The sequence below is a fragment of the Corvus hawaiiensis genome, chromosome 26 (assembly GCF_020740725.1).
Source record: "Corvus hawaiiensis isolate bCorHaw1 chromosome 26, bCorHaw1.pri.cur, whole genome shotgun sequence".
Lineage (NCBI taxonomy): Eukaryota > Metazoa > Chordata > Aves > Passeriformes > Corvidae > Corvus > Corvus hawaiiensis.
This window is the reverse complement of record NC_063238.1, coordinates 27289587-27304497: the sequence shown is the minus strand read 5'-3', so window position 1 is coordinate 27304497 and position 14911 is coordinate 27289587. Positions and strand designations below refer to the sequence as shown.

At 37.6% G+C, this 14911-nt stretch overlaps 1 protein-coding gene across 2 annotated transcripts in view; it reads left to right on the top strand.

Annotated features, from left to right (window-relative positions):
* NUDCD1 (NudC domain containing 1) overlaps window positions 1–14045 on the top strand; it is a 43630-nt gene extending 29585 nt beyond the window's left edge. For both annotated transcript variants that reach the window (XM_048286531.1, XM_048286532.1), the window contains 4 exons: window positions 1021–1165; window positions 2477–2602; window positions 4712–4871; window positions 6100–14045. In XM_048286531.1, coding sequence (XP_048142488.1) covers window positions 1021–1165; window positions 2477–2602; window positions 4712–4871; window positions 6100–6392 — 724 coding nt within the window. In that variant the 3' untranslated portion in view covers window positions 6393–14045. The remainder of the gene's footprint in view (window positions 1–1020; window positions 1166–2476; window positions 2603–4711; window positions 4872–6099) is intronic.
* The last annotated feature ends 866 nt before the right edge of the window (window positions 14046–14911 follow it).

The following is a 14911-nucleotide window of genomic DNA, read 5'->3' as shown; positions in this document are numbered from 1 at the left end:
TTCAAGCGAGTGTTACTGCATGAATCTCAGGTTTCTATTTTAATGAGAAAGAGTAATTCCATGTTTCAGTGTGATAAGTTGCACTCAGTTCTTAATGTTCCTGCTGCAGCTCTGCTATAAATTGATTGATTAGAAGTCTAAAACTTTCTCCAAACATCTTCTGTAAAAGTATGCTATTCCTAATACCAGTGTAATTGCTTTGGAAACTGATTCAGAGTTTACTAAATAGTTGCTGCTATGGTGCAGCAACTTAGAGGGTGTTCTGTCAGGTATACTACAGCTGTCATTGCTGGAGACCCTAGAAGTGTATCTAAAAAGCGAGTATAATGAAACTGACTTCAGTTTTATCATTATCTGTTTGTCCAACACAGTATTTAAATGGAATTACTATGTTGGTGCATCAGGCTGTGTCTTATTTTTTGTTTACTTGATTAGTTATTCCTAACAGTTTAGTGATTATACTGGGTTCTCATTTTTGTAGTTGTTGGTTTGTTTTTTTTTACATGTTACAGAAATCTTACCTCTTGTGAGATATGATTTTAGATAGACAGTATAGATAATTAACTGTTGTAGTATTTCTGAGGTCTATAAAATACCAATATTTTTGTCCCAGATGTCATATAGAGGTAAAAAAGCACACTTAAGTACTTATGTTCCAAATAAACCTCTGTAGTAAACTTCTGTCAGTCTTTGAATAGATTACTTTACAAGTGATTTTGCTGCCATATTTGAAATATTTTAATGAGACTGCTTCAGGGTAAACTGCACTTGCATTCAAAACCCTGAGGTTTGTGTTTAGGCTAATAGAAATCCCATACTTGGCCTGTTTTTCTTTAGGATATATTTTGTTAGAATAGTTTATTTTATAATTTGAATGCTAATGGTTTCTGTTATGTGATTTTCATTATTAGTTCAGTGTGAAGAGAAGTGCTCTTATCTACATTTAGAGCTTTTTGACTAATCTGACAAATGGATGTTGTGTTTTCATGTGCTATTCTTTGTCCTGTCTTTGCATTTTAGTCTGGAAATTTCTCTGATTAAGAAAAATGAGGGATCCCGGTGGCCAGAGCTAATCATCGGTGACACAAGAGGGGAATTTGTTATGGGCTCTTCCCAGTGCTCCGAAATATCTGAAAGCCTGATGCATCTTACCTCTGAAGTAATGGTAAAGAGTTGAGAACCAAACATTTAAAATTCTTGTACTTTTGCACGTTGTCTTTTCTTGATAATTCAATTTGCACTGCATTGACCCAGCTCATCAATTCATTCACTACTTAGAGTCCTAACTACATTCATTTTTAATCGAAACTGTTAACAAACTAATGACACTAGAGCTGTGAATGTGCTTTGAACAGTAAAATCATCTTCAAGGGGGACAGAATTTAACTTATATGATGGTGTCTGTGCACCAAACAGAAGCCTGATTTAACATTGAAAATAAACTTTGTTCCTCCTGTTTGGGATGTGGCAGTTTGTTTTAAAGCAATTAATTTAAATGATTTTGAAAGATGTCTGATTCTTGTTTAGCAATAGGTTAGCAAAACTTTTATACTGTCTTCCTAGGGGTGCTGTACTTGACCTACAGACTGTGAGTGTAAATGACATGTTTAAAAGGAAAATTTAGGAAGCTATAAACATGACTCATGAACTTCCTGGAATTATTGTTGTACAGGAAGTCTGCTTGAAGTAAAATGTAATTTTTAGCTGCTATTTGCTTGATACTTGGTTTAATTAGAAAATGGCATCTCATCTGAAACTTGTGAAGTGTGACTCCTTGTGGATTTTGATATATTAGGTTTCGATTGTTACTTGCTTTTAATAAGGCTGAAAAGTGTTATTAAAAGAAATTCTATTTAGTACTCCAGATTGATTTCCCTTGTCTCTCCCCCAGCATTTGTGAGCAATATATTGTAGTATATCTTTTGACCATAGATTTATTTGGAACTTCAAATTACTTTTCTTCTGTACCTCACACTGAGCTTAAAGTGAGGATTTTTTAATCATTAGTTTTCATGAATTTTAAATAGATTTTAATAAATTAAAATTATTATTAGCAAAACTAAAATATGTCATGTATTTAGAGCTGCTTACAAAATGAATTAATACATTTTTTTAATAGCATTTCTGATGGCAGGCTGAAACAAGCTTTCGCTGATGTACATTTACTAAATGTGCATATGTTTTCAGGGTTGTATACTTTTGCTGCTTAAAGAAGGAAATTTATTGTCCGTGGTTTAGTAGGCTTATATACCTTTCCTCAAACTGAAATTGATTTTATTGTACCTACCACTCATGCTGTCCTCCACAGCAGAAATCATTCTATTAATTTTGAGTAAGTACATAATAGCTTAATCTTTCAGTATGTATGGATATGCAAATGATTCTTCATGTTCAATTTTTTTTTTGTTATAAAAAGGATTCATATATATTTTTTTCAGTAGTTTAAATTTTCAGTGTAGTTCATTCTTTTTTTCAGAATCCAAACCCTGAAAAGGAAAACCCACCTTGTAATGCTCAAGAATTAGAAGAATGTGATGCTTTTCTTGAAGATGGTGCAAGCTTGTGCAGATTTGATGGCGATACCTTGAAAGTCACTCATATAGTAAGTACTGCAAATTACTACAGAAGTACTTCAAAACATTGTTTAATTTGGAATTTGACTTCTATTATTGGTACAAAAATCTGTAGACTATTGAAATCACATAAATTTCTCACATAATATCAAATCACAGTAGCAACAGTAATTGTCAACCCATATGCGTCCTTCAATGTCATTTTAATATAAAAGCAAAGTTCCTTTTGTTCTGATTAAAAAAATACATATACAAGTGAGCCATTTGAAAAGCCAAAGTTATATCACAATAATTGTAAGAAAAGGATCTTTTTCAGTGGCATCAAATTCTTTAGATGACTTAGTTTGCATTTTCCTCAGTAATTTTTCAGACAGCCTGGTAGAAACCTGACCTTTTTTACTAAGAAGCTGGAGCATAGATGACTTTATAATACTTCTTTATCAATCGCACTGAAAATAACAGACTGGGGGAAACTGCTTCAATAGTGGGCTTGATCTGGGCTGTAAGGAACCCTGACTAACATTAAGTTAGGATTTCATCTGGTCTGTTGCTAGAGTTGGAAACAACAAAATCCTGTGAAAACCTTACAGATTAACTCATGGTCTTGGGATTTTTTTGAAGATGTTTCTAGCAATAGAAACAAGAGATTAAAACTGGATGAAAGCAATAACTACGTCATGGTTGTAGCACAGTTTGGGTTGCCTAGTAAGTTGTGCAACCTCTGTCCTTGAGATTTTCAAGACCAGACCGGATAAAGTTCTAAATAACTCAGCTTAAACTGCTGCTTCTCGCACTGAAGGGTAAGAAGTTTGTGCCCCAGAGACATTACACACATTCAAGACCAGACATGTTGAAAATGGTTTCTTTGGCCTTGAATGAGTTAGACAGATGGTATCTAAGCCTGATGCATTGGCCAAAGTCTCCCAGACATTTTCTTTTGGTTGTTAACTGGGAAAGCTGCATTGCTTAAAGCAATCAGTGAGATGATAAGGCACAAATGTAATACCTGATTGAGCTTCACCCCCAGCAGCTTTATCCCACATAGGAATCTCTGAGCTGTAACACAACTTCTACTGCACTCTTACATACAAAATTTACACCATTAACTTTCCCACTTTTTGCATAAGACTCAGTCCACAGTTCTCACACAGAAACAAAACTGATGTCTGTGGCATTGACAGTAGTGTTGACAATCAGGAGGAACATGAGATCATAAGATCAAGAAAGGCTGCTTTCTAGCAGGCAGCAAGACATTGTGGAGCAAGTTTGAACTCCAGGGTTCTTGTAAAGAACTCTTAAAGTCTTAAAGAACTCTTAAACTCTTAAAGTGGGTGGCATAAAAGTAATTCAGAGGCTAATGTGTTGAAAGCGTTATGGTCAAAGGACAGTAACTGTGGGTAGGAAATACTAATTTCAGCCTCTTCTGTGGGAGCTTGTGGGTTTGGTCCTTGTTGAAGTATGTAGTAATATGAGTATTTCAGTTTATTTTTCAGCGTACAGGAATGTATTTTCACTTTGATTTAGTTCTTCTTTCATGTTGTTTGGGGTTTCTTGTTAGCAATTACAAGGCCTTTTCCTTCAGAACTGTGGCTGGTCCAGCTTTTTACCCAAAACTCCTACAAACATTTTTATTGACGAGTGTGCTCATCTGAAATTTAGTAATTACTTGATTGTGAGTAAATTAAAAAATGTTGACATTTCATAATTTCAGTATTCTAATTAATGCTTGTTTCAGTGCTTGGCAGCTTTTACCTGAGAGGGACAGTATTTCCTTCTCTGTTAGCCCTGCAGAAAAGCAGATGTGATTACTTAGAAAGCATCTTTTCTTAACATCAAAAGTTGTAGGTTAGGATCTGTCCTAGAAAACCATTTTTGCACAAAACTCATTCCTATTTGCTGGTGCAGAGGACATAATGTTTCTCTAAATATTACTCTAACAAACTTAATTGCATCTCCTTGAAATGCGTAAGGCACCTGTGGTGTATTGAGCTGTTGATTGGTGGGATGCAGCATAATGTATTCAAACATTTTGTCAACTAACAAACACAAAACTGTTGATCATCTAACTTTGGCAGTATGTATAACAGAATCTGCTATTTATGCTTTGAATCAATGTTTTGTATTTGTTTTGTTTTCAGATTAATCTTGGAAGCAACCAGTATCTTTTCTCAGTTGTTGTGAATCCCAGAGAAATGCCATGCTTCTGCCTGAGGCATGATGTTGATGCTCTTCTCTGGCAGCCTCACTCTGACCAACCAGAGAATATGTGGGAACACATTGCAACTTTTAATGCTTTAGGTAAGAAATTAACTTCTGTGTCACACACCTCTGAGACTTTTCTATCTGAGTACTTCTGCTATGGCATATGTTGATATTTCACTTACTTAAGTCTGAATTGAAAGTTATTATAATTCTGTTGATAGCGGCATGGTAGCTTAATTTTAGAAATAAGAGAACATAGAAATAAAATGTTTATGCCCTGGGATGAAAACAAGCCTTTTCAGACCATGTATAGGATGTAAGCACAGTACTGCACAGTAAAAAGGAGAGTTCCTTGGCTGAGTGACCTTGAGTTAGACTGAAAAGCATAATCACCACCTTAACACTCTCACAGACATTGTCGGGGCAATAGCTGCAGTTAATTTATTATATGTCTAGGTCTATGTAATCTTATGGTAAGGTGTTTCAATAAGTCACCTTTAGATTTTTCCTGTCTTCTTGTCCCATGTGATAACCATTGGCATGCACTGTTCAATGGAAGTGAAGCAAATAACCTTTCAGAAAGATGGTAGATCACTTTGAAAAGATTGTATCTCAATTCTCTTTTCAGAAGTGTGAAAGGAAATCAGTCTGAAATTAATCTGTTTGCTACTGGAGTCCTGTAATGACAGTGGAAAACGGAGGCTTTTTTTCCTTCTGAGTGAATAGTAACAGAAATTAAAATGTGTTAAAAAAAACCTCTTTTTTTTTAGTCATTTCTAAACAGAAGACAAGTTTTAAGTGTCTGCTCAAGATTAGGTAGACTCAGAAATCTTCATTTTTAAATGTAATTAATTGCCCACTGGGAAATGAGGAGAGAGAAGAGATCTATTCTGCTTAGACTGCTAATATTGGGCCAAGATTGCCCATATGGACCATGTCTGTGCCTTATGATCCTGCTGAGAAAATGAAAAGACCTGGTGAGGCAGAGAGGAGCCAGATGTGGGAAGAGTATCTTGCTATACATATGTATCCAAAACACCAGTTAAGATGAGGTACACGAGAATTGTATATTGGTATTAAACTGATTAAACTGGTTAATGCATTCCTTCAGAAAGTACTGGCTTACGTAATAAGAATGGTTTGGTGGTTTGTTTGTGGGAGTTTTTTTGGTTTTGTTGGGTTTTTTGTTTTGTTTTGTTGTTGTTTGTTTTTACGAATTGAGTATTATTTTTTAAGTTAAGCTTGGGTTTTTATCAGCCAGTTAAAGTTCTGTTGAAACACATATATATTACTTATCCCATCTACTCGGTTTTGGACTGTATAGGTTATGTCCAAGCATCGAAACAAGACAAGAAGTTCATGGCTTGTGCTCCAGATTACTCCTACGCTGCTCTTTGCGAGTGCTTGCGACGAGTTTTCATCTATCGCCAGCCGACTCCTCTGGCCACAGTTCTCTACAACAGGAAGGAAGGAAGACAAGTAGGGCAGGTTGCTAAGCAGCTGGTAGCAACCCTGGAAGCCAATGATCCTATCTTAGGCTTTCAAGCTACGAGTGAGAGATTATTTGTTCTCACAACAAAAACCTTGTTTTTAATAAAGGTGAACTCTGGAAATTAATTATTCAGTGTGCTCTGCTGTAATTTGTGTTAACAATTTGTTATAGAACTGGTTAGGTAGACAATCTGATGAGTTCAGTACAATTTGCTGAAAATCAAAAAGGGGATGTTTTACAAGGGAATCAAATTTCTTCATTAGAATTTTTCTGTAAGAAATTGAGAGTTTTTTGACTTTGCTGCCATGGAAGTAAGCTTTTTCAGAGCTATGGAAAAATGTCTTCTGCATTAACATCTTTGTCAAAGTAATTGTCAGAGGCTGCTATTGCATAGGTGAATAGATTAATGCATTGCTTTTTCCAAGTGACTTTATTCTCTGTACTTCTGAGTTTTGAGAATTCACTTCTGGTTTTAAATGCCACTGTTTACCTCTGAAAAAAATAGTCAGATAAAGAGTTACAAGCATATGATATGCAAAGTAGAATGTATCATAAAGAAAAAAATCTCCAGTTCAAATACTGTTAACCAAAAAACTGATTTGATATTTTGACATTCAGTAGTTTTGAGTGAAATGTGAGTGAAATGAATGGGTTATTATGTTTCTTCTACAGGTAATTAAATGGAGCAGTTTTATTGTTTATGCACATATTAGATTATTGGTTTGGATATTTATTTATCCTTGCAGTAAAATCTGTTCACAATTCTAGAATACACTTTAGTACCTTTTCCAGAAGCAAAGTAAGGGTCAATGTATAGCTGGCAATGATACATCGAGTGCTATTAGTTAAGGTCTTGTTATACTCTCAGTTGTGCCATTTTCATTTGACTTTATACTTCATTTCAAGTGACTCATTTACAATGAGAAAATGGCTGACAGAAAAAGGACCAGTGTTCTAACGTGGGATGGGAAACTCAGAGGTGCTGCTTCTTCCTCAGATGCCACTGTAAATGCTGCATTGTCACTTAACTGTTCTGTCTATGATGCACAAGTCAAAACATGGTGTATTTGCAATGTGAGAGTACTCAGGGCAATGAGGATGCTTTGGTGTAACAAACTGGTATGGTTAATTGAGTTGAGTAGTTGTATCTGAAGATTTTTGTTTCTTACTATAAATTGGCATTGTGAATACATTTAAACCAAAGAGTCAGTTGTGACAGCTTCACCCTGGGTTAGGCTTTTTTCATAGTTGGCTTACAGATCCGTAGCAAAGAATGCCTAATATGTTGTGTACTGGCAGGAAACCTGCTGTCATCTGTGGTACCAAAGTACTAAGACACAAATACAAGCAGCCTTTTAGTTTGCATCTCCCTACCAATATTATTTCAGAACTCTAAGGATCTGTTGAGAGAAGAATAAGTGTTTCTTTAGTTGTGATTGTTTTGACTGTCCTGGAAATTCTCCGGATTTGTATCAGTGAACTGATTAAATAACAAGAGGGAGGCAAGCAATTGTGGCATGCAAAAACCCTCCAAATGCAGAAGCCTTTCAAGGAACCTGATTTTCCTTCTCCTTACAGCAGGATTGTATTGTATATCCAATATTGAAAAGCTTTTCTTTACTTTTACCTGGGCGAGTTAAAACATACTGGATTTGTAAACCTCTTTTCATTCTGTCCTTTCAAAACTGTCTTGAAAATGCTTTTTGAGAAGACTCAGTGAATGTATTACTGTTGCATGACTGTTTTGCATCTAAATTTTATTGTTGGCCAATAGCGTCAAACAAGATGGTAGAATTCCTTCAGAGGCCCTATAGAAAAGATTTTATATAGTTTATTGCTTTGGAGCATAAATTAAGTGCTTTTCAATGTATATGAATATTACTTAGTAATCTGAGGTTTAATCTTTGGCAACACAGAGTTAAGAACATGTAATATTTGGGAAATGGAGGAATGAAAGAGCAAAAGAATCATAGTCAACATGCTTTTGTCACCTCTGGTCTACTGCAGGTAGCTTCAATATAGATGAGAATTTCAGCTGTTCTTTGTCAAATTCTTCTTGCTGTGAGTTACGTGTCTGGAAACATGCTCTGCTGTCTCCTGGCACAGAGGGAACAAAGTCAAGTAAAATGGTTACCTCTTCAAAGGTATTACAATATGCAAAGACTAGAACTCACATTCCAAATGTGTGTCTGTTTCAAGAGAGTTCTTGTTTGCATCTGGAAATAACTGAACACGGGGAAAAGGTTCATCCTTTTTTCCATGTTACTCATCTGTAATCATGGTTACCAGGAACAACGTATCAAGTAGTCTCTCTCTTATTTTGCTTCTATGAGAATCAAGGATATTTTATTATTTAAATTATTACCTTGAGGAATCTGCACAGCAAGCTACTATGCACCCGAGGAAGGGCAATCCCAAGCACAAAAGGAGGCTGGGCAGAGAATGGACTGAGCCGCCCTGGAGAAAAGGACTTGGGGGTGCTGGTGGATGAGAGGCTGGACATGGCCCAGCAATGTGCACTGGCAGCCCACAAAGCCAAAGATGTCCTGGGCTGCATCATGTGAAGCACAGCCTGCAGGTCCAGAGAGATTCTGCCCCTCTGCTCTGCTCTGGTGAGACCCCACCTGCAGAAATGCATCCAGATCTGAGGACCGCAACATAAGAGAGACATGGACCAGTTGGAGCAAGTCCAGAGGAGGGGCACAAAGATTATCAGTGGGTTGGAGCACCTTGTCTGTGACAACAGGCTGAGAGAGTTGGAGTTATTCAGCCTGGGAAAGAGAAGGCTCTGGGGAGATTGTAGAGCAGCCTCTTAGTACCTAAAAGGGGCCTGCAATAGTGGTGGAGAGGGGTTTTGGACAAGGGCATGTAGTGATAGGACTAGAGATAATGGCTTTAAACTGAAAGAGAGTAGATTAGATTAGATTAGATTAGATTAGATTAGATTAGATACTGGAGGAAATTCTTTACTGTGTGAGTGGTGAGGCACTGGACCAAGTTGCCCAGAGAAGTTGTGGATGCCCTGCCCCTCGAAGTGTTCAGCACCAGGCTGGATGGGGCTTTGAGCAACTTGGTCTAGTGCAAGGTGTCCTTGCCCATGGCAGTGGGGTTGGAACTAGATGATCTTTAAGGTCCCTTTCAACCCAAACCATTCTATAATAATTAAATGGCTGCAAGCCACCAGGAGACACTCCCTATGAGCATTTCCATTTCTGTGTTCAATTACTCTTAAGGCTCATTTGTTCAGATTATCTTAAATAGGCTTATACAAAGTATAAAATGTGGATATTTTAAAGAGATGGTTTTCTAACAACCATGCTTCAATTTTTCTAGGATTTTGTTTCTTGAAATCTTATTTTTTCAAACAGTTCTTCCTGAGACATCCCAATCACAATCTGTTTACAGAATTTCTGAGAAAATATTTGGCCATTACAGGCTTATTTGGCTGTTACTGCATTACTAGATTTTATTATTCTTTTTCAGTGCTTTCCTTGGCTGCATGTTTGGAATGCATCATGTATTCTTCTGCAAGTTTAAATAAATAGAAAAAAAAGTTAAAATTTAAAAATTATTTTAAAGGATTTATGTTAATTTCAAATGTGTGTCCTTCCTATGCTACTGAAATAAAATAGAAAAATAGAAATAAGAAATTACTTAAAATAAGACTTGTGTTAAGGAGCTGTGTGCTAGGACAGAGTTCTAACAGGTGTCTGTGCTGCAGGGCCAGGGCTGTTGCACTATTGCACTCCTGGTTTATCTCTGTGAAATCCCCTGTACAGCCTTACTAATGTTTCATGTCTGCCAACACACAAATGTACAGAGGTAGTTACTGGAGGGGGTTGATAAGTATTCAGCTGTGTTCTTCTTGTGTTAAAGTGCACACACTGTGCCTCTTACCCTGTGTCTTCTTTATGTACAAAACCCGAATGGTCTGGGCAAGCCCTTCTAGATGGAAGAGAGAGAGTCTGTCCTTCCTTCCTCTCCCGCTACCTCAACGTGGGTGCTTTTTCACAGGAAAGTGAAGGAAAAGAGGAAGGATTTGGTCTGTATATATGCCCTTTGTCATAAAGTGGCTCTTCATTAATGAAACAACGGATCCTGTGTGAGTAACTAGTTTAAAGCTTTTATTTCAGTTTTTTGTGCTTTGTTTCAATAATGGGCCACTAGAACTTTTTAATTTCCTGGCCTTCTGTCAGGTTATGTTTTCTGTTCTCATTATGCACATTAGATGAACTTGAAGCCTGCAGTCAATCACATATTAGCATGTAATAAAAATTCTGGTTTAAAATCTTGTGCCATCAGTCCTATGAGCCATTTGTAACACATTTCTGGAAATCTGGTGGGATTTGTTTCCCCTCTTCCCCATGCAATACATTGTCATTTGTGTTATGGATAAAAATCAGCAAGGTCTAAAGATAACTTGACATCTTTGAGGTGGAAGAGCCAAGCATCAAGCAAGCCTTTTGGTCAAGACTGTTGCAATCATTTCAAACTCAGGGTATAGTCCCTTTGGCTTGGAGAAGTGTTTGCTGGAGTAATATTTTTTCGTTTATAAAAGGTTTAAGCTACTTCTGAAAAACTTGCTTTACACAAAGATGTTTATCATGAAGTGGTAGCTGGGTATCAATTAAAATAGATATAATTAACAGTTTAAGATGCAGACCTGGAAAATACTTACCAATCTAATACTCTATGCAAAGTATCCTTTACAAACCATTCCAGTGCATTTTTGCATTCTAATGGCAGTTGCAAGGAATTGTCAAGAAAAAACACAGAAAAGCAAATCCTAAAAAATGAATCATTTTAGAACGTGACTTTCATTACGCTGTGATGAATATACGCTTTCTAGTGGTGTATTCCACTAATACATGTATTAGTGCGTTAGCTATATTCTGAATATGCAGGACTTGTGTGTGTACATTTATATTTTCATCTATATATGCACACACCTGTATGTATTCATACTGCCTTGAGGTACTGGGGAGGGTGGGGTGGCTTTTGGAGAGGAGAATCTTTTAACTTTATTGACAGCAAAGCTTGGATTCTTTATTAACATGTTCATGGGTCTGCCATATGCATGCTGTAATGTCATGATAACTGCTTTATGTGAAAACATCAGTCATGACTCCTGTGGTGTTTTCCTCTGCTGAGGATTAAATAGGAGATAGCTCAGTATTTCATTTTACCCAAACTTAAACAGGTCAGAGGCCAAGTATTGAATAGATGCCCCAAGTTGACAGAATTGATGCAGAAGCAATAAGCATTTATTTTTATCAGAACAAGTGAGGTTTAGAGGGAAAAGAAATAAGACCTACTGAATACTAATTCAGTCACTTTCAGCATTGAAATTGCAACTGATTGGCTTTTAATGATTTTTCTCTTTAAAGTTATTCATTCTCCCCTTTGCATGTGTCCTCTTTAATAAATACAGAATACATTATGGTAATACGAGGTTGAGCAATTTATGGGAATTTGCTGAATAACTGAATTATGCTTGTGTATGGGGTATCTAAAATATGGGCATGAGGTACAAGATGGATACATCCAGTCATAAAGAGACCAGGAACTCAAGCTCTTGATTTGATCAAGGGCTGGTGACCATCTGAGCAGAAATAAAAACAGATGCTTTGAAGACATTTTTGTGAGTTGCAATGTCAGATTCTAAAAAGAGTAAAAACATGGGAATCTGTGCAGAAAGAATCATGAATCATAGAATGGTTTGAATTAGAAAGGACCTTAAGGATCATCTAGTCACAACACTCCTGCCACGAGCAGGGGCACCTTTCACTGGACCAAGTTGCTCAGAGCTTTATCCAACCTGCCTTGAACACTTCTAGGGACGGAACATCCACAGCTTCTCTGCGCAACTTGTTCCGGTGCCTCGCCATCCTCACAGTAAAGAATTTCTAATCTAAACCTGCCTCTTTCAGTTTAATTACCTTACCGCCTGTTCTATCACTGCACGCCCTTGTCAAAAGTGCCTCTCTGACTCTCTCATAGGCTTCCTTTAGGTATTGGAAGGTGCTCTAAGGTCCTCCTGGAGCCATCTCTTCTCTGGGCTGAACACTCTCTGCCTGTCTTCACAGGTGAATAAGCTTGCTTAAGCAAGATAAACATACACAGGCTCCCTTTTAAAATCTACAGATATATGCAATACTCCATTCAAAGCAGCTGGATCAATCAGAAAGAGAACTTGTTTGTTACCAAGACCTCCTCTGTTGCCATTTTCTTTGTATGTGGCAAGGGTAACTCATGAGTAAAACTGCATAGGTATTGGTGTGATTGGCTGGAGTCACTCCTTTTGTCCTGTTTCTTACCTGGTGGTTGCTGCAGTCTGAAAAATTCAGTTAATAGTTATATAATTAATAGTTCTATAATTAATAGTTATAAGCTATAAGAATTGACTACTTTTAGCAACACAGTTGAGTCTCTTTGCACCCAATGTGACATCTGATAAAATCTGCCTTTTCACATAAAACAAATGAAGAAAAAAATCCCACAAAAAAACCCAAACCCAAACAAACAAACAAACACAAAAAAACCCCGAAACACCTAAAACTCAGGCTGCTTTATTGTTTCACTTTTTTTTTCTGAGAAGTACACCAATATTGTTTTTCTTTCTGCTCTTAGAAAACTTTTCCTGTGCTATAAAGAACAGATGCAATATCCTCAAAGTTTAAACCTCATGTCTCTTAATGCCGTGGGGACAGCAGGATATCTGTCACTGATACAGTTGTGTTTCAGGGACAAATTAGCATGCAACTTGGTTAGACTGCCAGCTGTTCCATTAGGAAGTGAGGAAAAGTGAAGTCAGGTTATTTTAATAGGTTCACTGTGTCTATTTGCATGGCTGCATTCTCTGAGGTCCAGGCAATTCAACATACTGGAAGGTTCAGGTGCACAAACAGGGAGCTGTGAGCACAACATTTCACTGTATGAACCCATCTGACGTATCGACACAGTTTGGTGCTCTTTCTCACTTACCTGCAATCACAAATTATTTTCTATTGTCTGTTTCCTATGATAGCAGAAATAAATTAATTTGCTGCAGTATGTACTGTGGAAGGAAAGAGCATACAGTAGATGCTTGAAGATATATTTCTATTTCAGATGTGATTTATACCATGACAAATCAGTTACATGGTTTTGACTTCAAGATAATTAATGTTTACAATTAATGAATTCCCACAACTCACATTTTCTGGTGGAATTATTCACAGATTTGTAGGCACACATATGAGAACATTAATTCAGAACTGGGGATAATTAGCACTTCTCATTAGTATTTAATTTTCAGTTGGTTATTCTGCCTTTATTATGTGAACTAAATTTCTTGAAACCTGTAAGAACTAGTTCACTTTGCAATCTTAAGTGATACTGACTAAGAAAGTGGAGCTTTGCTTCCTAAGTACTGGCAGTGAGTGGTCAAAGTCAACAAGGCCAGAGAGGACTAGGGAGAACTTCATGGTGCTTTAAAAGCTACCTACCAATGCAGAGGGAGTGCAGATGCTTAAATTCTACCACTTCTGGATACTTCCTGAGTTTAGCAGCCCTCATTGCTCCAAAGCAAGATTATAGCCTAGGAAGAAGCGTCCTGCAGACCCCAACCCCTCCTGCCCTACAGCTCTGCAGAGATTCTGACTGTGTGAATTTAAACAATAATGTGTTTGTACCAGTGATGTCCAGCTATGTCCATACTCACAGCACATTCCTCTGAAATGTGTGTAGTTGGATGTGAGATATAAAACATGTAATAAAGTGGTCAGGCCAAAGGTCAATCTGTCTGTCTGTAATTTCCCTTAAGCAACTGCTTTTGGGTACGCCATTCCTCGTGCTTTGTCATTGGCAAACAGGCAGCCAGTGCTCTGCTGTCTGCAGCTCTGAGCCCTTCAGCTTTAGGCTGCTGGCTTTGTAGCCAGCTGTGGTGCTGGTACCAAATGGCACAGCTCTGGTTTTCCTTCTAACCTGCCAGGTTGTGCCCAGCTCCTGGTGTCTCTGCCATTCAGTTAGGGGAAACTATCCTGTGCTGGGAGTTACAGCCACACACCACAGCCAGGGTTTGCCTTGTGTAGTTGTGGCTGTCGTGGTCAACAGCGCAGAGAGCTGAACACCACACTGCCACTCCCTCACTCCCCACTGCCAGTGGGATGGGGGAGAGAATTAGAGGAAAAGAATTAAAATTTGTCAGTTGAGATTAAAATGGGTTAACAATAAAGAAACTGAAGAGAAAATAATATTAATAGTAATAATAATAATAACAACAACAATAATACATTGTTGCTGTACAGAACAAGCGGTGCAAAACACAATTGCTCACCACTCACTGACCAATGCCCAACCAGTTCCTGAGCAGTGGTCCTCTGCCAGATTTCCCCATGATTTATATGCTGACCATTTGGGGTCAGCTGCCCTAGTTGTGTCCCCTCACAGCTTTTTGTTCATCCCCAGCCTCCTTAATGTCAGGGTGGAGTGAGAAGCTGAAAATTCTTGCCTTAGTGTCAGCACTGCTCATCGGCAACTAAAACATCAGTGTGTTATTAGAATTATTCTCATCCTAAATCCAAACCACAGCAAAAACAACTAGGAAGAAAATTAACTCTATCCCAGGCAAAACCCGGACAATGGCAAAACTGAGCCCTCCTGG